Below are 22,833 nucleotides of genomic sequence, written 5' to 3'. Positions count from 1 at the left end.
AATGCCCATTTGATGAACCAAAGAAACCTGTGCTGAATGCTAGGTAACAGATAGTTGCTAAGCTAGGTTGCTAAAGAAAAGTTGCAAAGCCAAAATGTCTAAGGGAAGGCCAAGGCATTCTTAGATAACCGAAATCAAGCGAATGTTCCCCAGGGAACAGCGAGTACTTATCTCTTTAGTAGATGTTTGCCAAAAGATCAGAGAGACTGTCTTTCCATGTACTTTACATTTCTGCCTGAGAAGATGGTGTATAAATACCTTGCTAGCTTCTTTGCAAGGTAAGCACATGCTTTGCAGCAATTAGCTCCTGTGTCTCATATTCTGCAGAATAAACGCTGTTTGACCCATACTTTGTCTCTTCTCCTCCTTGTGTGCTGAATTGGGACTTAGTACACCAGAGAACGAGCTATTTTTGCTACACAATTGCTTAGTAGTGAAAAACATTCTATACATGTACATAAGGCACCCTCATGTCTTTGCGTTCACACAGGTGGCACGTGCTTGCATTCAAAAATGGATTCTGTGACTCAGTCGTGCAAAGGAAACCCTGACCATTCAATTCTCCAACTCAACAGTCTTAATCTTACCTCCAAAGTACTCGGCTTACCCATTTGCCTCCCTCCTATACATAAATACAATTTTGTGACCCATTAAACCCCTAACCATTCTCTCATCACAACTGGGGTAGTACAAGAGTAAGAACCAGCTTTTAAATTATTTTTTCGGTAGATCATGGCGAAAAGAATTTCAGTCAGATGAACCTAAATGTCACATCAGGGAGTATTCCCAGATTGCAGTTCAAAATATTTGTGATATTTAGCTGGAATCTTGTATCCATCTCTTTCAAACTTCTCTTAGGATTCAGATCTTTTGTACAGCTTTCTTCTCACCCACACACCTCAGTTGCCCAGAGGTTTATATCACCACCATAAGAGCAAACTCATTTACTTTAAGCAACAATTAAGTATACAGAATGTACGTTCTCAAAATGAGCAATTAGCTTTATTTAAGATGAGTATGAAAGAAACAAGATTAGATTTTTCTCCCCATTGGCACTTATAAAAATTCTTTAAGGTAAAATACATCAATTTTTATTCTGATTATTTTTTTAAAAAATTAAGGGTAGTTATCTTCACAGAACATAAACAGGTGTCATTTAATACCGAACTGGCTGCTGTGTCAAAATCAAAATTAAACAAAACCTGATTTTCCAAGTACTAACTTCCAGCAATGGAATGCTGCATAGAAAAGGAGTGTATAACTCATCCCTTCCTAACTTCATGCCCTCCTGGTGCCAGGAATGATGAGAATTGCAGTCCAACACATCTGGAGGGCACAAAGTTGGGGAAGGCTGGTGTAACTGGTGTCTAAGAGAACTTGTACTAACATGTAGTTTCTCTACTCGATACTGAGCAAAGAGCTCCAGACTGTAATACTGGGGGCAAAACCCCACTTAAGCTCATACTTAATGTTCAAGGAAATGTTTTCAGTTAAGCAAGTATTTGAGTACCACCAGGAGCTCAGCTAGAATATTTAAGACCTCACAAAATAATTTCAGATCCTTGAATAGAGCTCTTTGTGGCTGAGCCCTCTCTTGTTCTCTATGCTAGCCAAAGGACATCTCCCAAAACGAATTAGAGATACATGCTTCCAAGTTCTTCAAGCAATCCAAAATCCGGAGTGTCTTTCCCATGCTTTCTTTTCTATTCCAAATTAAAAATGTGAAATGGCAACAAAGAGCAATTCCTGTTCTAACCAGAGGGAAAATTTTATTTAAATATCTTAGCCCACGTTTAAGATCATGTAATATAAAATCTTAGTAGCTTCCTATAAACACTGAAGAGATGCAACTACATTCTTAGTCGCTGCCAAACTTTCCTTGAAGGAACAGTGGTATTAGTGGTAATGACAAGGAAGATCAATAGTGCAACCCTATGCATGTTTACTCAGTTATGTTCAATGGTCCTTACTCCCAAGTAAGTGTGCATAGGGTTGCACTGTTAGGATTTGTTAAAGAATATAAACAGCTCTTTAAAATACCTAGAGCATTTTAGAAGTTGCAATCAGATGGATCAGTTTTATATGTGCTCATGACAGGGAAAAGTACACACATTTTATGCTTGTTTACAAGAGGTCCCATGTTTGTAAAGTCCAGGTGTGCAGTTATATATTACAAAAGTATTTGGCTGCATTATAAGGCATTCAGTGATGTTGTTTTATACAATGAGCTGCAGAAGAATGGCATCTAGGTACATGATTATTTCCAAACAGCTCCAGAGACTTACTGCCAATACCAGCCAAACTATGCAATATATCTATCAAAATGTAAAGAAATGTCCTGAAAGGAGAAAGGTGTGAACTTGTATCCTTCGCCTGCATAGAACTTGTTCTGAAATTCTACCCTGTAATAAGAAAAAAAATACACTACATTATGATAAAGGCAATCATACACGTAACATCCAGTTCTTACAAAATTGCTTACGTATCAATCCTCCAATAAAAAAAACCTTTCAAATCCAACATTTTAATGTCCTGAAAAGATTCCTTTATGTTTTCTTTTAGAAATAAAGCTTACATTTTTGAAATAAAAGACCCAAAATGTTATGCTAGCGAGCCAAAAGTTTTTAAATTATAAAAGTACCAGAAGGAAAACACATACCAATGAAGTCGTACAGCATGTAGAAAAGCTGAGAGACCTTCCATGAGTAAGAGAATGAATATTGTTAGAACCATAAATAAGGCTGAAACTGGAACCAGCAGTATGATCCCATATGTCGCATCCACACGAAGGCCCACTCTCATGATCATTGCCCAGAGCACTTCCGATAACTCTAAAAATAATAAAAAGTGCCTTTTGTTTTTACAAAATTCAGTTTAGCAGAAAATCCCAGCTTCTACCTAAAATGAGTCAACATGCAACTTCATGGGAGTTTATGATATTAGTATATTACATGCTTACTGAAAAAGCATTTTACTGGGGGTCTATTATAAAGACTCCCCCCTTCCTTGCCCAGCCAAGTAGCAGATGATGTAATTGTTGTTGTTATTTATTCGTTCAGTCGTTTCCAACTCTTCGTGACTTCATGGACCAGCCCACGCCAGAGCTTTCTGTCGGCTGTCGCCACCCTTAGCTCCCCCAAGGTCAAGTCTGTCACCTCCAGAATATCATCCATCCATCTTGCCCTTGGTCGGCCCCTCTTCCTTTTGCCTTCCACTTTCCCTAGCATCAGCCTCTTCTCCAGGGTATCCTGTCTTCTCATTATGTGGCCAAAGTACTTCAGTTTTGCCTTTAATACCATTCCCTTAAGTGAGCTGTCTGGCTTTATTTCCTGGAGTATGGACTGGTTTGATCTTCTTGCAGTCCAAGGCACTCTCAGAATTTTCCTCCAACACTACAGTTGCGATTACACACAGGATACTTACGTGCATGGGCTAGACTTAGTGCCCAGAGCCTGAGGTATGAAGCAGTGTTTGAGATGCATCCAAGACAGTATTCAATCGTATGAATAGCTTGATCCATGAACACATCTGCAAAATTAAACTAAAACAAAATAATGTATTAACATGCTGATGTGCACCAGGGGTCTAAGGCAGACAAGTTCATGTGAAAAGGGTTCACTCGAGGCGGAAAGTTTGAAAATTATTAACATGTTTTGTGAATTCTGGCAGGAGAGGATAATATTTATACCACTCCCTCAACATTTCACAGAGTAACAATTAATGATGACAAGTCCCTATACAGAGAACTTTCAATATAACAAATTTATTATTTATTACATTTTTATACCGTCCCATAGCTGAAGCTCTCTGGGCAGTTTACAGATTTAGCACATGGGAAGAAAGGAAAGGAACCTCTTGTGCAAGCATTTGAGTCATTGCTGACTCCTAGAGGGACGCCTGCTTTCGCTGACGTTTTCTTGGCAGACTTTGAAGCGGGGTGGTTTGCCATTGCCTTCCCCAGTCGCGGTTACCTTTCCCCCAGCTAGCTGGGTACTCATTTTACCGACCTTGGAAGGGTGGAAGGCTGAGTCGACCTGAGCCGGCTGCCTGAGAACCAGCTTCCGCTGTGATCAAACTCAGGCCGTTGGAAGAGTTTCGGCTACAGTAACTGCCGCTTACCACTCTGCTCCACACGAGGCTCACCACAAGGGAAGGAAACAGAAAAAGCGAGTTATGAGGGGCAAGGGTAGGAGAAGAATATGCATTCAGTTTAAATGTCCTTAATTCTTAGTTTCACTAGAAGTGGATGGGGCTAAGGAGTGCCTAAGACTTCATGGGGAAAAGTGTGCTTTGAGGAGTGATCTCAAAAGAGAGAGGCAGCATTTTATAGATGCTGTGTGAGGGATGTACACCATCACGTTACTGTTTTACAGTACTCCAGACTGGTCATAAAAGCAGAGAGCCACAAAGAAGAAGGTGGAGAAGATACTTCAGAGAGCAACATAAAGCCACAAACTACAGGGTTTAAAAAAGCCAATGGTTGAAAACACACACACACCTCTTTCTTGTTTTCATCTTTGTGCCTGTTATCCAAAGAGCTGCTTCCCTCTTCAATATCATGAGTTCTCAATAGAGCAATATCCTCTTCACTTTCTTTTCGTACTAACCGGTAGCCTTTCTAAAGGGGAAAAAACATTAATTGTTGCTTTCATGTCTTTAAATAATTTTATACGTTATATACAAATGCTAAGTATTATTATAATGCCAACCTGAGATTCTTAGAGAAAGGGAAGAATTTAAATGCATTTCAGAAATAATAGCAACTTAAGTTACACTACCTTCCTCAACTACCGCTGAAGGAAGGAATGACTAAACGCCACAATCTTCTTCTTTTTAGCTTAAAGAATATCAACATTGTGTAACTTTGCACTGCTATGCATACTTATATTTATCAACTTGCTTTTAAGATGCAATCTTTCTTTTCCCCCTTTACTAAATTAAATGTAAATGTCTCTATAAATTTATTTATTTATATTTATTACATTTATATCCCGCCTTTTTTCCTCCAAGGGAATCCAAGGTGGCGTACATAACCCTCCTCCTCTCCATGTTATCGTCACAACAACAACCCTGTGAGGTATGTTGGGCTGAGAGTCTGTGACTGGCCCAAAGTCACCCAGTGGGTTTCCATGGCTGAGTGGGGACTAGAACCCGGATCTCCTGACTCCCAGTCCAACACCTTAGCCACTACACCACACTGGCTAAGAACAGCTGCAGTTCTCGGAAGGATGAGATTTTCCAAATCGAGTATAAACATGCTACCATATACAATTCTTCCTGATACATACTCTGTATGCCCCAATGCTTTGGCCTCCGTTGTCCAACCAGTATAAATAAAGCGGTTTTCCAAAAAGCAGCACAGGAACCGAAAGCAGAGCGACAGATAACAGCAACTGCTGTACAATTTTCTGTGTTTAAAAAGGAGAAAACAAAAGAAGAAGCTGTTTTACAAGGAGATGAACTCCCTTGTTAGCAAGACAAACCCACAAAAACGTGGCTCGTTGCACCGGAATACATCAGGATGCAACAGTCTACTCGCCACACCAAAGGCATAAGACATGTGTCACTTCTTTGCAGAGTAACTACTCTATATAACAACGGGCTTAATTACCAGCTTGACTTAGGCAAGGGGAGGGAATTGTGAGTTCTGTCACTGTCTTTCAAGTTATAGGGATTACCAACCTGTCCCGTGAAGAAGTCATCTGTTGCACTACCAGGAAATAGGAACATGTTAATGAACTGGATCAGAATGCTTGGAGCTGTCTTGGAGTTTCCGGCATTGCAAGTCAACCATTTTAAGATGATCATAAATACAAGGTATCCGAAGATAGACAGCATGAACAGAACTTGAGGAATGAAAACGAAATAAATATTGTACTTCTTCTTGAAATGCCTGATGGGATAAGAAAGGACGTGTTTTACTATAGGGTATTCCAAGTATAAGGCAGTTTTACACAACATTCAGAGAGAAATAAATATACCATGTACGCAAAGTTCTAACAAGAACAACGCCGGCCCATTTCCTGGATTATCATCTGTCCTAGTGAAGGGATACCCCAATGAACTCCTCCACAATGCTGCTGTCACCCCTGACAGTGCTGCTACTTCCAAGGCTAAGACAAGAATGTGTGCCTCGCAATTTATAGCCACAGGCAGGTGTTTTAGTAGGAAACTGGGGTGAGTGGGTTAGTAAAATGCAGAGTAAGACCGCATGTGAGAATCCTTATTGGCCAGCCTAGACCTTGAATGGCAGTTGATCTATTCATTACCTTGAAAGAACAGGCTAAACATTTATATACCACCTTATCCGCTAAAAAGCCAGCAAGATGGTGTACAGCAATTTAAAACAATAAAACCCTGTGACTATAAAAACAATAACATTAAAAGCTACACATTTTAAAAGGCTAAGCTGAAAAGATGTGCTTTTACGTACTTTCTAAAGGCCAACAGAATGGGGGACCAATCGTAGTTCTCGAGGAAACGCATTCCATAATTTAGGGACAACATATGAAAAAGCCTTTTCTTGTGTGCCTGACAAACTGGCCTACGCAGGTAACGGTGCCCTCCCAAGGCTCTCTCCTGCAGATCTTAGTAGTTGGGCTGGATCATAGCAACACAGGTGGTCCTTTAGATAGCCAGGTCCTAAGTCATATAGGGCTTTAAAGGTTAAGACCAACACCTTGAACTGAGCCTGGAAAACAACTTTGCCTGGAAAACAACTGGTAACTAGTGCAGATATTTCAGTAATGGAGTGGTGTGATCCTAGCTGCTGCATTTTGCACCAATTAAAGCTTCTGGACACCCTTCAGGGGTAGCTCCACGTAGATCACATTGCAACCGTCGGATCATAATCAGACATCCCAAGCTATTCCCATCTCAAATAGAAAGCAAGGTATATAAAACAATTGCTACAACTTTACTTCCAAGTCCCATACTCACAAGTGGTTAAATCCCCCTAAGACAACTCCAAATGCCATGTGGACCAGTCCAATGATTATAGACATTTTCATTTTGAAGGAATTTATAAAACTGAGCCGATTGTTCGCCAAGTTCCACATCTGGAGAGAAAAACCCAAAATGAACAAATGAGGCACACTTATAGACTTAACGCAGGAAACAATCCTGAAGGAGAACTTAACTCGAATTCCAATTATCAGCAGTAGTTTGAAAAGAGCAGTAGCTCCTTCTCCAATATTTGGATCTGAAAAACAAACAATAAACTTCGTAGTTCTTTCTAAGCTCTTTCAGCTTAGAAACATGGGCACATCCAGGACAATGCCCTGAAATGGAAGAGGGGCAAAATGGAGACAGCAAGATGGGACAACCTCTCAGGGAGAGATACAAAGGAAGCAGATTGTCCATTCTGTCCATTCTGTGGGCCTTATCTATCCCACAGAATACTGGACTAGACGGACCCTTGGTCTGATTTAGCATGGCTCTGCAGGGCTTCAGACAGGAAGCTTTCCCAGCACTACTTGGAGATGTCAGGATCAAGCCTAGGACATTTTTGTTTGCAAGGAAAAAGGAAAGGAACCTCTCGTGCAAGCACTGAGTCATTACTGACTCTTGGAGGGACGCCAGCTTTCGCTGACGTTTTCTTGGCCGGCCTTATAGCGGGGTGGTTTGCCGTTGCCTTCCCCGGCCATTACCTTTCCCCCAGTTAACTGGGTACTCATTTTACCGACCTCGGGAGGATGGAGGGCTGAGTCGACCCGAGCCAGCTGCCTGAGAACCAGCTTCCGCTTGGATCGAACGCAGGTCACGGGGAGAGTTTCAGCTGCAGAAACTGCTGCTTTACCACTCTGCGCCACATGAGGCTCTATTGTTTGCAAAAGTCCCTAAAAAAACTTATATCCCCACAAATGTCAAGATATGGAAGCTGAAACGCTTTGGCCTATCATTAAATACTGTAAGTCGGCTAACTTTCCTTTACAGAGATCCTCCAGGGAAGAACACTAACCGGATCTATGCCGAAAGGATAAGCTCCTCTGAATACTCCAGTCACATTTGGATCCAATGTCAAATATGGATTATTCTTCAAGTCCTCTGTACTGATAGAACAATAAAAAGAGAGAGGGTGCATAATAGAATTAGGGCTTGAATATAGGCATTTTTATCAGCTCAGTAGGTTATTTGTGAGTTGCCTTCCTCGTAAGAGTATTCAGAAACAACTGAAGTACAATATAGAGCAAAATAACAGAAAAAGAAATCCAATAAAGAAATAAAATATACAAAAAATGCAGGTAGCCATGTTAGTCCACTAATACCTTTATTAGAATCAACTTTAAAAATCCCATTTTACAATTATTATAACCTGTAGAGCAGCCTTCCTCAACCTGGGGTGCTCCAGATGTGTTGGACTACAACTCCCAGAATGCCCCAGCATTCTGGGAGATGCAGTCCAACACATCTGGAGCACCCCAGGTTGAGGAAGGCTGCTGTAGAGTAAAATTATTTCGCCCAACATCTTTTTCTCTCCTCTTCCCTCCTCAATCACAACCCCCGATTATTTTATTTTAATTTAATTTTTGTTTCACATTCAGTCTGGCAGAGAGCTTTGATGAACTTCAACATTTGCTCAAGAAAAATATAAGCATTATAAAATTCCAGGTTAGAAAATGCAAACCATTATCAGACAAAGATAGCTTCTGGGAACAGGAATGGTTTCACCTGTCAGCAGAAAAACCACATCAGAAGCAAACTGACCAGGAAGTTTCAGCCCTCCCCTTCTTTCTTTTTAAGAGCAGGGAAGGAACTATGAGCTGACCTTTTGTTTCTGTACAGGTGAATGTAACTGAAGGTGGTCGTTTGTAGTAAACCACTTATTCTTTGGCACAAAATATAAACAGTATTTTGTAATGGTATTGAACTAAAAATTAAATCATGAGATGTCAATGCACATTTTAATTACCCTTGAAATGAGCAAAAGAGATGCTATACAGCAAGAGCAGAATGCTGCATGTGTGGGTAGAAACAACCCAGACCTTCCTATCTTCACACAATAGGTTGCTTTTGTTATCACACTGGGGTACATGGGAACCACTCACCTCCACGTCTTGTCAAACATGTGCGAAACATTCCAACGGGAGGCGAAAATAGTCAAAGACTTTGAAAAACAGTCATTGTAGATCAGGCCAGTGTACACAGAAAACAGGCCCATCAGCAAGATGATGTATCGCCCTTGGAAAAACATCTTCATGATCTGCGAACATTAAAAGGACAAGGCCATTCACTGCCAGGTAAACTTCAAAGACAAGACTCTTCCTTGCAAAAGCAACACACGTACAAGCTTTGATCCAATCCCAACGTCTTTGATGTGCACCAAGCTGTGCAACATACAAATAGGCCAGGAGTTCAGCGCAAGGAGGAGCCAAGTCACTCTTAGCAAGGACAAGGAACGGCTCTGCGCATCAAAACGTAAGAACTACTCTACCAGAAATCCTTCTAGTCTAGCATTTCCTGGTTTGTCTTTTGGTGCACAGTTGGTAAACAGCCTCAGAGAAATGGCCGTGGACGGATCTCTCTTCCAGGATGAAGCTCACAGTGAGCATGACTACAAGCTGTCATTCACCAAGTCATGACTTATCATAGCGTGCAAATGTAAGGTGTGCATATGTAGAGTGTGCAGGAGAGCCAGGGAGCCACTTCCATTTCTGCTCTAGGCGAAAGGCAGGGAAGAAATGGAGGTAGAGTCAGAGGGTATTGAGCCTAGGTCTGAAATCTCCTAACACGCGATCTCTGCCGTTCCTGGGCGAGAGAGGGAGCCAGCCATTGTTGGATACCATCTCACAACACACTGAGAAAAGAAGAAGTTTCCGTCCTTACCTCGTCTTGCGATCGCATCAGTTTGGGGTGTTTTTCAAACAATACCATGATCAAAGCAAACAGGAACATTAAGAAGCCGTGCCCGCAGTCCCCAAACATAACGGCAAACAAAAAGGGGAAGGTGATGATGGTGAACAGAGCTGCAAAATTAAGAGGGACAAGATTAGTGTGTTATAGGAACCACTTTATAATTTGCAGTATTAGAATTCTCTGCCAGCATCCTGTACTTAAGTTAGTGATGAAAAGCTGTCTCTGAGCCGAATCACAATCAGGCTTTAGAACAGGGGTGGGCAACTTGTGGCCTCCAGATGGGTTGGCCTAGAACTCTCATCAGGCCTAGCCAGCACAGCCAATGGTGAGGGGTCATGGGGGCCACATGATCACAAAACATCAGGAGGAGACCTATTTGACCGCCCTTGCTTTAGATCAAGGTGGTTTCTGACAAGAGTCAAACAGTGTCAGAAACAAGAAAAAACACCACCATTCCCATAGAAGCTTCCTCTTATGAGCTTCAACCCACTGTTTCTAATTGAGGAAGAGGTAGGTGAAGAAAAGAGATGGGGACAGCATGTGTGTTGCTGTAGGCGTGTGCACATGAAGGTGTCGAGATGAAAGACCAGAAGGAAGAAAAGCACAATCCAAACATTTCTCTGCACCTCCAAGTTCCTTCTCCAAAATCACCTTTCTCATGAAGCCTTTGGTCACCTAAGTCCCAGTAACTAGGGGGCTGTTCACACATCATGTCAGCCCATGGATTAAACAACCCATGTGGACTGTTGGGGATGAACAGGAGAGAACTTTTACTCAGGGAGAGCATCTGCTTTTACTTGGCAACCCTCCTTCATAGGTTGTGTGACATTCAAACACGGATTGCTGGGATGATAAGGGGCTAAACCAGCAGTTAACTCAATAATCCAGTGGTTAATTCTTTCCCACATACTCGGCAACCCATGGGTTGCTTAACCCACGGGTTGTCGTTATGTATGAACTAGCTCTATGTCTGAAAATAGCCTTTGGTCCTCTAAATCGCAGTATAGAGCTGTAATTCTGTCTATAAATGTAACTCAAAAATCCTTCCCATTTAACTCAGCCTTCCTCTCCCTCCACTTCCTCTGTTGTCTCTCATGTATCGAATTCTAAAATTATAAGCACCTCAGGGCAGAGACCTATTCCTTTGTGCTTTATAAATGCCCATGCAGTTTGATGACGCCGTTTTAAATACACTGTCCTTCAGGAAGACATTTCCTGAAACACCCATGCTTCTTCTTATTCCTTGAGCCTCAACTGCAACCTGGTCCAGACATGGTGCAACACCATGTTCCCCAGCAAGTGGTGTACACAGGAGTACTGCCTCGAATACTGGAGGTAGGACACAACTCTCAGGGCTAGCGAGATCAAATTAAATCCTGCCTCTAAACAAAGACTTTTCAACCTGCAAGTTACCCACCTGGATTCACTTCCCTATAGCTCCCAATCCCGTAAGCATCGACAATGTTCTGGAATCCGGAGGTGAATTTATTGGTGCGTATCAAAGTTGGAGGCGTTTCTTTCGTTGGTATTGTATTCATGAACGAAGGGACAGAAGCTCCACTTGTTCTCTGGTTGCAGAATGAAACAATGGTGACATGTATTACTAGTGGCAGCTTATTTTGCGAAGCCAGAAAAATGGCATTGCGGGCTCAACATGCACAACCCACAACCTTTGATCTTATGCTGCACAGGTTACGTGGTTCAGAGCGCAGCGCCTTTGGAACTAGTGGAATCAAATGTGTTTAGGGCAGATGGGGCGTGACACGTGGACAGGGGAAGCGGGTGTAATCCTAACCCCCACCTCATGCCCATCCCCAACATCTTCACAGGGCTGCAGACAATCTCCATTAAATCGCACTAGCAGGCTTTCAATCCAAACCTGTTGATACAGAGCCATTCTCTATGAGGCTTACAACCCCTCACCCTGAAGAGGGTTGAGTAGCATTCAAAATGAAAACCTTGAAGTCTATTCACTGCGAGGTTCATCACTTACAGATCCTTCCTCGAGGGCTCGGCGCATGTTCGGGAGGTCAGCCACTGGGCACCACACCTCGGCAATCAGGCATTTGTTGGTGACGTCAAAGCTGCAGAGGTTCAGCACATGATAAATCGCTTTCATCTTCTTCACTTGGACATCCCAGGTATAGATGGACTCAGAAGCCTTGCATAAAACTTGCCGTAAATAATCTTCTGTTTTATGCAGCACCTTTGTTGTTGTTTTTAAAGTGGAAAGATTAACTATTATACATGCAGCAAAGGCCATCGTACTAACAACGGGCAAGGTTATACAAACTGGTCATATGTTCCCCCGCCCCACATCTATATAGCCATGTGGGTCCTTCAAATACTTTTATCAAGAAAGGCTAAATAGCATCTCCAAAAGTTTCATCTGACCCCTGGTGGCCCAACTAAAAAAGTGTTCATGTTGTAAGAAAAAGAGAGTCCACACTTTAATGTTCTATCCGTCTTTCAGATCTCACATGCAAAATGTAAGAGAACATATTTAGATGTAATATCTGTGCCACAGCATGCATGGCCCATAATCTCTGAAGAGCCCCCAGAATATAGAGTGAACTCCCAGAATACAGAAACTGGCAATCCCACATCCATATGGATGAAAGCTGCTCCTACCTTTTGCTCTTAAACACTCACTCAACACCATAAGTTCCTCCCAATCCCCTTTCCTTTTGTGTCGTGTCTTTTAGATTGTAAGCCTGTGGGCAGGGACTGTCAAGAAATACTTTTGTAAGCCGCCGTGAGAGCCTTTTTTGGCTGAATGGCGGCATAAAAATACTTAAATAAATAAATAAATAAATAAATTACGCCATAACATTCTTCCAAGAGTACATTAGAAGTCTTCAACCTGAATTCAAACCCCTGACTCCCCTTTTAGCCTAAATATGCAGCTCTTAATTTTTTTTCTATATATTTGCATGGTGGTAGTGCTGCTACTTGGTCAGGCCATGGTCCAGTACTGGGTCCTGGCCCAGCAGTTGAAGACCAATGAGTTAAAACGTTTTCAGTCTGGGCCTCCACGACTGAAAACGAGTCCCAATAACTTTCTACTCACAACATGAAGATCCTGAATGCGAACTTGGAGTCCTTCCATAACGATTCGGCGCTCCTCAGGGGTGCTGGGATAGGGGTAGATATGGCAATGGTAGCTGGCCAAAAAAAGGGGCAAAGAATTTGCATAAAACAGGAAGTAAGAGCAGGGTTGTGAAAAGGAAGCTCTGTTGCTTTGGGGGTGGGGGGGGAGCTAAAATAGTTCTGGATACAAAGCTGAAAACAATGAATTGCTGCACCAGTTTTCAAACTGCATTCCAGGAAACCATGAGAGGCTTTGGTAGCTGATCAGGGGGTCTTTGTGCGAAGATCAGTAATGGCAAAAAGCTCTCCTGTAATCTTGTTTGCCATAACCAACTTGCAGTAGGTATGCAATATGGACCTAGGCTGTGGTCTGAAAACACATGTTGCTGAAACTAAGCTGATCTGGGTCTAATCAGTGACTGGGTGGCCTTCTTGAAACCTCAAGGATCCCGCCTTGCGTGTGACAAGAACAGCGGGATTAAAAAAGTAATAAATACATATCTAGCCACAGAGGCATGTTGTTGGATGCATGTTCAGCCCACGTGTGGCAATGGTGAGGCCTCAAAGCCTTAGCCAGAGTCCCATGCAAACAAAGCCTGCAGCCTGGAACATACTCCCAAGCCTTCTGAAATGCATGCACAAGAGTTCTGTGGCAGAAACTTGCAGGTTCCTCAAGTGCTTTGTGAAGGTAGGATGTTTGAAAACCTCTCAAGGTATGATTCTGCATTTCCGCTGATCATCGATTCTGCATTTCCATTGGCACGGTGACTGATCTCAATCTGAGGGCACATTACCTGGTCACAATACAATGTCGTGGTATTTGGCAGTCACCACTCAACAGAAGTGCAGAAATGGAAGGTAGAAGGCTCAAGTCTCACAGAGGCACGTTGACAGTTTGACTCCAGGTACAATCAATCCCATTTATGTAGGTATTTACTACATTTCTATATCACACAATAGCAGAAACTCTCTATCTTTGACATTATGTAAAATAAAGCTCTCAGTAAGTAGAACTCAAAAGAACACTCATAAATATGAAATGTATATCATGTTAATCCTTACCAGTCGCATATCTTCTTAACTTTCTGCCCGATCTGTTCACCCCAATAGGATATTAAGAAGACAACCCACTTGGTAGGTTCTCCCTGAAGAGGGAACATAAATTGTTTGATTTAACTTTGGTCAACAATTCCACTATATCAGATTCATACAGAACCAATACACACACAAAATGTTTTAAATTGAGTTTTGATGTCTAAAGGGGCGGCTTCTATTCATTGAAAAGCCCCTGACCCTGTAACAGGGCACACAGCAGACATACCACTTAACATCTGGCTGGACATCAGGAAAAACTTCCTGATTGTTAGAGCAGTACGACAATGGAACCAGTTACCTAGGGAGGTTGTGGGCTCTCCCACAATGGAGGCCTTCAAGAGGCAGCTGGACAACCATCTGCCAGGTATGCTTTAGGGTGGATTCTTGCATTGAGCAGGGGGTTGGACTCAATGGCCTTATAGGCTCCTTCCAACTCTACTATTCTATGAACAGTGCAACCACAATTTACTTTGTTGAGCCAAGTCAGGTCAATAGCCTGGCTCGGGTCCAGGTTATTTGAAAGACTGTATTCTCCCTTATGAGCCTGCCCGTGCTTTGAGATCTTCTGGAGAAGCCCTTCTTTCAGTCCCACCATCTTCACAGGCGCACTTGGTGGGAACATGGGAGAGGGCCTTCTCGGTGGCTGCTCCAGTGCTTTGGACCTCTCTTCCCAGGGAAGCTAGACTGGCTCTCTCCTTGATGGGCTTTCAGAAGCAGGCTAAAACTTGTTTGTTCCAGCAGGCCTTTGGAGAATAATCTGGCCCTCCATCTATGTTAATGACTTATAATTTTGTTGTGTATTTTAAAAGTGGTTTTTTTTCAATGTATGTTTTAAACTTCGTAAGGCCGCCTTGAGGCCCAGTATTGGGCAAAAGGCAGGATACAAATAAATATAATAAATAAATAAGTCCCGCCCCCTTGAGGGCTTGTTTAGGGAGACACCTTAAAGACCTGCTTATCACCTAGTGGTACATTCCAACATCACAACAACCCATGAACATCACAACAACAGGAACGAGCCACAGAAAGCCACGGACTCACACGTTCCTCTCTCCTCTTCCTGTACAGGCACAAGGAGGAGCTCACTTCCATTTTTGGTTAAGCACAGCTGGTTGTTTCACAGTTGACAAAACTGTGGTTAACAAGCTGCTGTTAATCAAAAACAGAAGTAACACTGCAGAACTCCTCGCAGCAGCATTAGAAGAGAGGGAAGGGGACGTGCACAGGCCCCAGGCTTACTAAGGCCTTGTTTGCAGTCACATCTGAACACAGCTGGCGAGTCGAGAGAGGGAAGGAAGCTATTTTAATCATGTCTTGCTTTTTGCAGATGCAATTCCTAACGCAAGCCCCTTTCAAACCATGGTATCCCTGGCTTGCGGTATTTTTATTTATTTACCTATTATTTATTTATTCATTACACTTCTCTCTGGGCGGTTCTCAAGAATTTTAACCATTCTTTTGGTATTCAGACATGAAAGCTTAATCATAGCTAGAAGAAATCACAGCTAAACATAACAGTTTGGATCCTGATCAAGTCAGCTGCAATTTAGTCCCACTGAAATCAATGGGACTTAAGTTAATCATAACTAATTCTTCAAATAGAGTTCAATTGGAATTAAGTGCGATTAACTCTTCTGGACCCAATCTAGGGACACATTTACAGGAATTCCGGTTTGTATGCAGGAGGGCTGATCCAGCACCAACCTTCGGAAACACAGTACATTATTTATCTATCCTAGTTAGTTACCGTATCTGGATCTTGTAAACATTCTTCCAGTTCTGAATAAGAAACAATTGTATATCCTTTGCAGACTCGCCACAGCATTTTTTCAAAGGCTTCGATTTTTGCTCGGTGAACTAAGCCAGATATAAATCTACATTTAAAAAAAAGACAAAATGCACTATAGGAGTAAAGTTATCCTATCATTACAAACCAGAACCACGAGGAAGCCTGGGCATTCAACGATTTGCAAACTAAAATGTGTGAGGAACTGATGTGCATAAATGCCACTCCACTAAAGCCATTACAATCACACCAATTTATACCACTTCCCACCACTGTAACACATCACAAATACAAAAAGGAAGTATTATAAACTACATAGAATTGAATTCAATACTACAGTAGTTTTAAATGTATGTGTATTTTGCTTATTTTATATCTTTGTATATTGTTTTTAAGTGGTTTCATCTTATGTGAACCGCCCAGAGAGCTTTGGCTATGGGGCGGTATACAAATGCAATAAAATAAATAAATAAACAAACACTTAGGGACCAATCCTATGAACCTAGCCGTTAACTGAGGGGCATAGGACACTGGGGTTTCCTTCCTCCAAGGTTGGAGACAGTGGTCCGACCTTGGAAGGGGGAGTCAGAGAACCGACCCCTCTGCCCCCACCGCATCGCAGCAAGCATGGAAAGAACCATGCCAGCTCATCTCTGAGGTCAGAAAATCAATCTCAGAGAGGGGGGAAAGGGAGTATTTCAGTGGGTGGGGAGGGGTGGAGACTGGAGAGGCCAGGATACAAACTATCCTGAGCCTCTCCAGCCTCCTTCCTTCCCCTTATGAAGTGCCAGTGCTAGATGGGCAAAACGGCCCATCTAGCAAAAAATACTAGGTGGGAGGATGAGGAGGTGAAGATCACCTCTGCCACTCCTCCATTGGATGATAGGAGTTCGAGGGCTTCTGATCACTGACAGCAGAATTGATAGGATTGCACCCTTATTGGTATTTTCAGAGATACTGTCAATTTAAAATTCTGAAACAATCATTAGGCTGCAATCCTACACTATTACTGGGGAGCAGGTTCCATTCGATTCAGTGGGATTTACCTCCAAGTAAACATGCTTAGGACTGCAGGTTAAGCAACTTCCCTTATGCATGCAAGCAAGCTACGCACATGTACACACAACACCTAAATAAAATAGAATGCATGCAGGATCCCTTCCTCACTAGAACGGGAAGACTAAAAATATGGGCAAATATGGGGTTACACACTCAAAAAACTGTGCGTGTATATATGTGTATAAACATGTGTGTTTGTGTTTTTATATGGCTTTCCCCTTCATCTAAATGTAAGGTGCCCATTCACAGCCAAATACAACATTTTGATTAATACTTGAAGTGTTATTGACTGCCCACTGTGCCTGACCGTGCTACCCAGCTTCATACTTTTTCAGTTACCTACCCAAGTTTGGCCCCAAGCCTGTGCATGCAGCTGTAGTCCACTAAAGGCTCGCTTTCTAAAGATGGGAATTCTTCATAATTCGTCTGTAAACAGGACTCAAACTAAAGACAAAAATTAAAAAGAAGTTTTTTAGAATGCTCCAGTTGCATCAAATCACAGCAGAGTGGGGAAATGGCAACAAGGGATATCTAACATTACTGCATATGCCTGCATTCAATGACATTCAGTGCCTTGCAGGAGCAGACAACCAAGTCCAGCATTCTTTACAAGAATCCATCCAGCATTTGGGACTAGGAGGGCCTCTGGAAGTTGGCCAGTGACTCGCGGTTCACCTTCTGCCCACCCCGATTTAAACAGGCCAGAGTTTTGCCAGTGCAGCACACGCAGTACCTCAGCAGATCTTCTCACGAAGGATCGGGTGACCCGTAGCATGTGGGTATATTCCGTCAGCTCATGGAGGTTTTTCCTCAGCTTCTCTTTGTTTTTCGTCACTTCTCTCAACTCCACCTCCAGCTTCTGCAATTGCTCCTACGAAGCAGGAGGACAGCACACTCTAATTTACGTCTTTGGTTCATGTGGAAGCAGCACCTCGTACCCACCCCAACTCTAGCCCCTGGCCTCAGATGGAAGGCAAGCACAGCGAGCCCCAAAGTTGGCTGACCATTTTACCATGCAAAAGTGATTAGAATGTATTTCCTTGGCAACGATACATCGAATTCCAAATTCTGCACCAGAACTAAAGATCTACCTTCCCTATTCACTGACTCTCCAGTCAGCTATGAAGTTCACTAGAGTAGGCCCAAAGGAATCAGCCTAAACGGCTTCACGGGGCTGTTATGAGACTAAAACACTACTCTTGAGTTTCCTGGGAGAAGGAAAGGCAGGGATTCAAACGTGTAAACCTGAAAGTCTTCACAACTGGCCCTGAATAATGGGAAACAAATAGAACTACTGCCAGCTGTTAATTCCTGAAGATCCCCATTCTCCAAAATTACCTGGATTTCCAACATCTGCTTAAATGGAGGGGCAGCAGGGGTAACATTTCCCTCTGGAAGAGGAATATCCACTTTCTTAATTTCCTGCACTAGGTATCCTGGAGTAAGAAGGGGGGGATATTTTAAGAGACAATTATAAAGCGATCTATTTCTATGACATAGTTTGCAGAAAAATGAAAAACCTTTTCACCCCCTAGAACAGTGGGCTTTCAAATTTCTCGCCCCTGGGGAAACAGAGCCACATTGCATTTGTCTGGAGCAGACAAATCAAAGAGATTTCCCCAGAGATGGAAATCCATAATCAAGGTGCCACTACAGCAGGGATGGGGAACTTGTGGCCCCTCCAGACTTGCTGGACTGCAGCTCCCAGCATCCCTCAACACTGGCTACACTGGCTAGGGCTGAGAGAAGCTGCAGTCCCAATGACATCTGGAGGGCTACACATTCCCCATGGTACTGGTACAGAAAAGGCGCTGTCTCTGGTACCCATCAAATTAGCCCAATTTAAAGGGAAACTAGAAATGCAGAACATGAGATAACAAATAACAGAAGTTCATTTGGGTGAAGGTAGACCTTTAGATAATCAGATCCAAGACCATTTAGGGCTTTAAAAGTCAAAACACTTTAAATTGAACTCAGAAACTAACCTATAACCAATGTAACTAGTGTCAGATAGACATTATATGATCTCATCACTCTGCTCCTCCTACCAGCATCCTGAAAGCCTCTCATTTTGAGTCAACTGAAGCTTTCAATCTAAGGGCAGCTGCACATTGAGAGCATTGCATTAATCTAATCTGGAGGTAACTAAGCAATACAGGAACCGAGCAATTAAATACTTGACACAGCACTTGAGCACAATACATTGTCACCTAGGAGCAAATTTCAAATTCTTGTTGAGAATAATAATCGTGTTACTGTTGAATGCAGAAGCTTAGACGCCTGGGACTGCAATTAGCAACGCAGAGCAATGTTTTCAGCAGTGCTGTGGAATTCAATTAGCTTCCAGTCACACGGTATGTTAATAGGCTTATCTTATTGCAATAAGAACTTGAGAGCCAGAACATGCAGGTCAGATTTCTTGAAAGGTGGATACAATATATAAAGAAAGGTGGATACAGAAACAGCATACAAGCTGAACCAAGTCTGGCTTCATGTACCAAGCACTGGTCCTGGAAGTCGGCCACACACTTGTTAAGTACGCTTGGATCAGTCACTCTCTCTCAGGTTCAAATTGGTAGGCAACAGCATACACATTTTTCCCTACATGGAAATTATCACACTGTGGGGAAATTGACACAAATAATTGACACAAATAAAACAGCCCTGAGATGAACCTCAGTGCAGGCACAGCCTTTTGCTAGGGGAATTCAGTGCTTAATGCATTACCCAAGCTTACCTAGTATTCTTTCCATCTCTTCACACTTCTTCACTTCACCCACATATTTCCGTTGGAACACGCTCGTACTGGGGTTGAGCTGGAAAGATGGAGAATGTCATTTGCCCTGGTAAGAGCTTCAATTTAGAAGGTCCTTTGCACCACTGTTTACAGGACCAAGCCAAGAGGCAGTGTACATGAAAGTAATAGCTAGAACCGGATATCCAATAACCATGATCAAGTGTCCAGGTCATGACTTCAATTCCTCTTCCCCTCCCCAAAAACTTTATCTTTCTTTTTAAGAGATTTAGAAACACAAATGCTCTTCAAGGGAGTCCAAGGGCTATAGCACAAACAATGCAGGTTTTTACTTATTTTCTATGAACAGCAAATCCCCAAGCTGCATTACGAACTGCATGCGGTATTGATGCTAAAGCCGCAGAAACCCAAAACTTCCTTAGGTACACAGAATTAGTACTGTAGTTCTTTAGATTCTGGCCCAAAAGCTCCACATGTCTTTCCCCTCCCTAAACTAAAATGCACCAAATACTTCTGCCTTTCCTTGTAGTGGAAGTGCTCCAGCCCCCCAATCATTTCTATTGAGATTCGTCAACTTAGCAGTCTTCCAGAATTTAAGAAAGCCATAAAGACTGATCTCTTCCGGCAGGCCTACCCAGTTGAACTCTAAAATGCCTTTTTTTAATGGTGTGCTGCTTTTAATGATGCACTGGGTTTAAATGTTTGAATTAGTTTTATGTATTTTATGGTGTTTTTATTTGTGTTGTACCCTGCCTCGATCCAGAGGGAGAGGCGGGTAACAAATAAAATTATTATTATTATTATTGTATTTTCCTGCACTTTCCCCAGTTTTTGTTGTTCGAACTGAAAATTAAGCCAATTCGTAAACGAAAGCTAAATTCAGAATGTTGCAGTCTTATACATGCTTACTTGGAAGTAAGTCCCACTAAACACAATGGGGGCTTACTTCTGAGTAGACATATAAAGGACTGCACTGTGAAGCCTTTTAATGCTTCCATTATGTAGATGTTCGATGGCTGAAGCATAATTCCATATTCTGTTCAGAAGTTAAAATAGGAACTACCTTCTGAAGGAAGGCCAGGAATAACTAAAGCGTACAGCTAAGAAGGCAATAAGATGAAGACAGGGAGACCTTGAATTTCTCTCATAAACTACTCCAGTTAGCCAGGAAGCATTTTAGCTCTTGTCGATTTCCCAACGTGGAGGTGTGGGGATTGAACCATGGGCCTGACACATGCACTCTCCCGCTGAGCTGCCTATTTCCTTGTTCCTTCCCACCACCTCCGCTCTCCACGCCACACCTGTCTGAGGTAGGCGAGGCTCAGAGATGGCGACTGGACCAAGATCTACCAGTGAGTTTCAGCAAATAACGGACTCCCACGGCTAACCTTAGAGACAAACACATTTATTATGGCGCATATTTTCCCTGGTATGCCGACATAGGGGGGAAAAACGCACCAATAAGCGTAGATGCTAAAAAGAGAAATCAACTCTGGTGCTTGATAAACGTATTAAAACCTATTTTATTCTTAAAATCCAAAAATGCTCTGCTCAACGTTTCGGACGTATCGTACCTGCTAGCACAGCAACTGTTTCCAGCTCCTGACGAATGGCGTTTAATGCCCTTTAATGTACATTGATGGTGCTATATAAATTAATAATAATAATAATAATAATAATAATAATAATAATGCGTTTATCAAGCACCAGAGTTGATTTCTCTTTTTAGCATCTACATATTTTCCCTGGGCAGGGTCGTTTCATGGCTGAGTGGGGATCTGAACCCAAGTCCCAAAGGTGCTAGCCCAGACTTCCCCAACCTAGTTCCCCCTCCCCCCCCAGGTGTGTCGCACTACAACTCCCAGCACCTCCCAAGGCAGCGTGGCTGGGGATACTGGGAGTTGTAGTCTGAGACATCCGGAAGGGGGCCAGACTGGGGAAGGGTGGTCCCAGTCCAACACTGTAACTACTGCACTATGCTGCCTTTTCAGACCCCCACACATCCATCTACAGGGAGACACATCCTTGGATGTAAGTTTAATTAATTAACAAGCAATAATGGAAGGAAGGAAGGCAGGAAGGTAGGAAGGCCCACCCCTACCCCCGCTACTCACGTCTCTGAAGTGGGCCAGGCCCCGCTCGCCCAAGACGCTGAGGCACTCGTAGGCCGAGCCGGCTTGGAGGAAGAGCTGCGTCAGGCACATCGTCTCGCTGCGGAATAGGGAGCCCATGGCCGGGCGAAGCGGGAGCCCGGGCCGGGCCTGAGGGAGCAGCAGAAGCGGCGGCGGCGGCGGCAGTCACCGGTCCCCTCGGCGCTGCCTTCCCCTCGTCGTCGTCGTCGTCCTGCTGCCGCTGCTAGGCCGGTTCCGAGGGCTGGCGGGTTCCCCCCTGCCTGAGGCCATGGAGAGGAGAGAGATGGAGGAGGAGGAGGAGGAGGAGACGACGACAGCCGCCGAAGACCAGCGGCTTCCGCCTTCACCTCAGAGACCGTCGCAGGAGCCTTCGAGTTTGGAAAAGCCTAGAGCGGCTCGCCGGCTGAAAGGGGACGCGCCATTGGAGCGGTGCCGCTCTGCCCCTTGGCAGCTCCGTGGTAGCCTCCTATAGGGAAGGAAACGAGCTCAAGCGGGAAACGGAAGTACAGCTGACTGGGATGGGGTGGCCTGCGCCAAGCCCCCGCATCTCTATGGTAGGGGGGAGGGGGAGGACCAAAGGCCAACGAAACTACCGTATTTCTTCGATTGTAAAACGCACACTAACTTCAGTACCACCAACAGGAAAAAAAAACCTGAGACACACACCTGCGATTCTAAGACGCACCCCATTTTTAGAGATGTTTATATGGGGGGAAAAGTGTGTCTTAGAATCAAAGAAATAGGGTAGGTCAGGTTTCTTTCTCTTCCAAGGAGAGTCCGAGAGCAGGGATGCACCCCGCTCAAATTAACATGGGGCTTTTATTTAATAATAATAATAATAATAATAATAATAATAATAATAATTTATTTCTTACCCGCCTCTCCCTTTGGATCGAGGCGGGGAACAACATTAGTGCAGGAATCAACACATCTTTAAAATGCTTGATTTTACATTAATCTGGGTAGGCCTGCCGGAAAAGGCTAGCCTTCAAAGCTGCCTTAAAATCACAGAGGGAGTTAATATTATTTAAAGAGTGATGTACACGTTTTGATAGAGACAG

The 22,833-nt window shown here is 43.2% G+C and overlaps 1 protein-coding gene across 1 annotated transcript; it reads right to left on the bottom strand.

Annotated features, from left to right (window-relative positions):
• Positions 1 to 976: 976 nt before the first annotated feature.
• ATP6V0A2 (ATPase H+ transporting V0 subunit a2) lies at positions 977 to 22,124 on the bottom strand. Its single transcript, XM_063144379.1, has 20 exons — positions 21,755 to 22,124; positions 19,623 to 19,701; positions 18,224 to 18,321; positions 17,619 to 17,756; positions 17,229 to 17,329; positions 15,788 to 15,914; positions 14,008 to 14,090; positions 12,926 to 13,019; positions 11,849 to 12,061; positions 11,273 to 11,423; positions 9,826 to 9,965; positions 9,048 to 9,202; positions 7,961 to 8,051; positions 6,940 to 7,058; positions 5,683 to 5,893; positions 5,289 to 5,408; positions 4,499 to 4,618; positions 3,424 to 3,541; positions 2,660 to 2,831; positions 977 to 2,402 (listed from the first exon to the last, which is right to left on the bottom strand). Exons 1-20 carry the CDS (start codon positions 21,869 to 21,871, stop codon positions 2,303 to 2,305), a joined length of 2,547 nt encoding a protein of 848 aa, XP_063000449.1. The 5' UTR covers positions 21,872 to 22,124; the 3' UTR covers positions 977 to 2,302.
• Positions 22,125 to 22,833: the final 709 nt, after the last annotated feature.

Source organism: Elgaria multicarinata, chromosome 18, assembly GCF_023053635.1.
Source record: "Elgaria multicarinata webbii isolate HBS135686 ecotype San Diego chromosome 18, rElgMul1.1.pri, whole genome shotgun sequence".
NCBI classification, from domain to species: domain Eukaryota; kingdom Metazoa; phylum Chordata; class Lepidosauria; order Squamata; family Anguidae; genus Elgaria; species Elgaria multicarinata.
The sequence above is the reverse complement of the archived record's forward strand: the minus strand, read 5'-3'. Positions and strand labels throughout refer to the sequence as shown.

Bases quoted from the DNA above. Each gene is read 5' to 3' on its own strand.
- ATP6V0A2 (XM_063144379.1), bottom strand. From the start codon at position 21,871: ATGGGCTCCCTATTCCGCAGCGAGACGATGTGCCTGACGCAGCTCTTC. The intron at 5,894-6,939 runs GTGAGTATGGGA...TTATCCCATCAG, and splicing joins TTAGGGGGATTTAACCACTT to GCATTTCAAGAAGAAGTACA. The intron at 4,619-5,288 runs GTATGTATCAGG...TTTCCCCTTTAG, and splicing joins AAAGCATTGGGGCATACAGA to AAAGGCTACCGGTTAGTACG.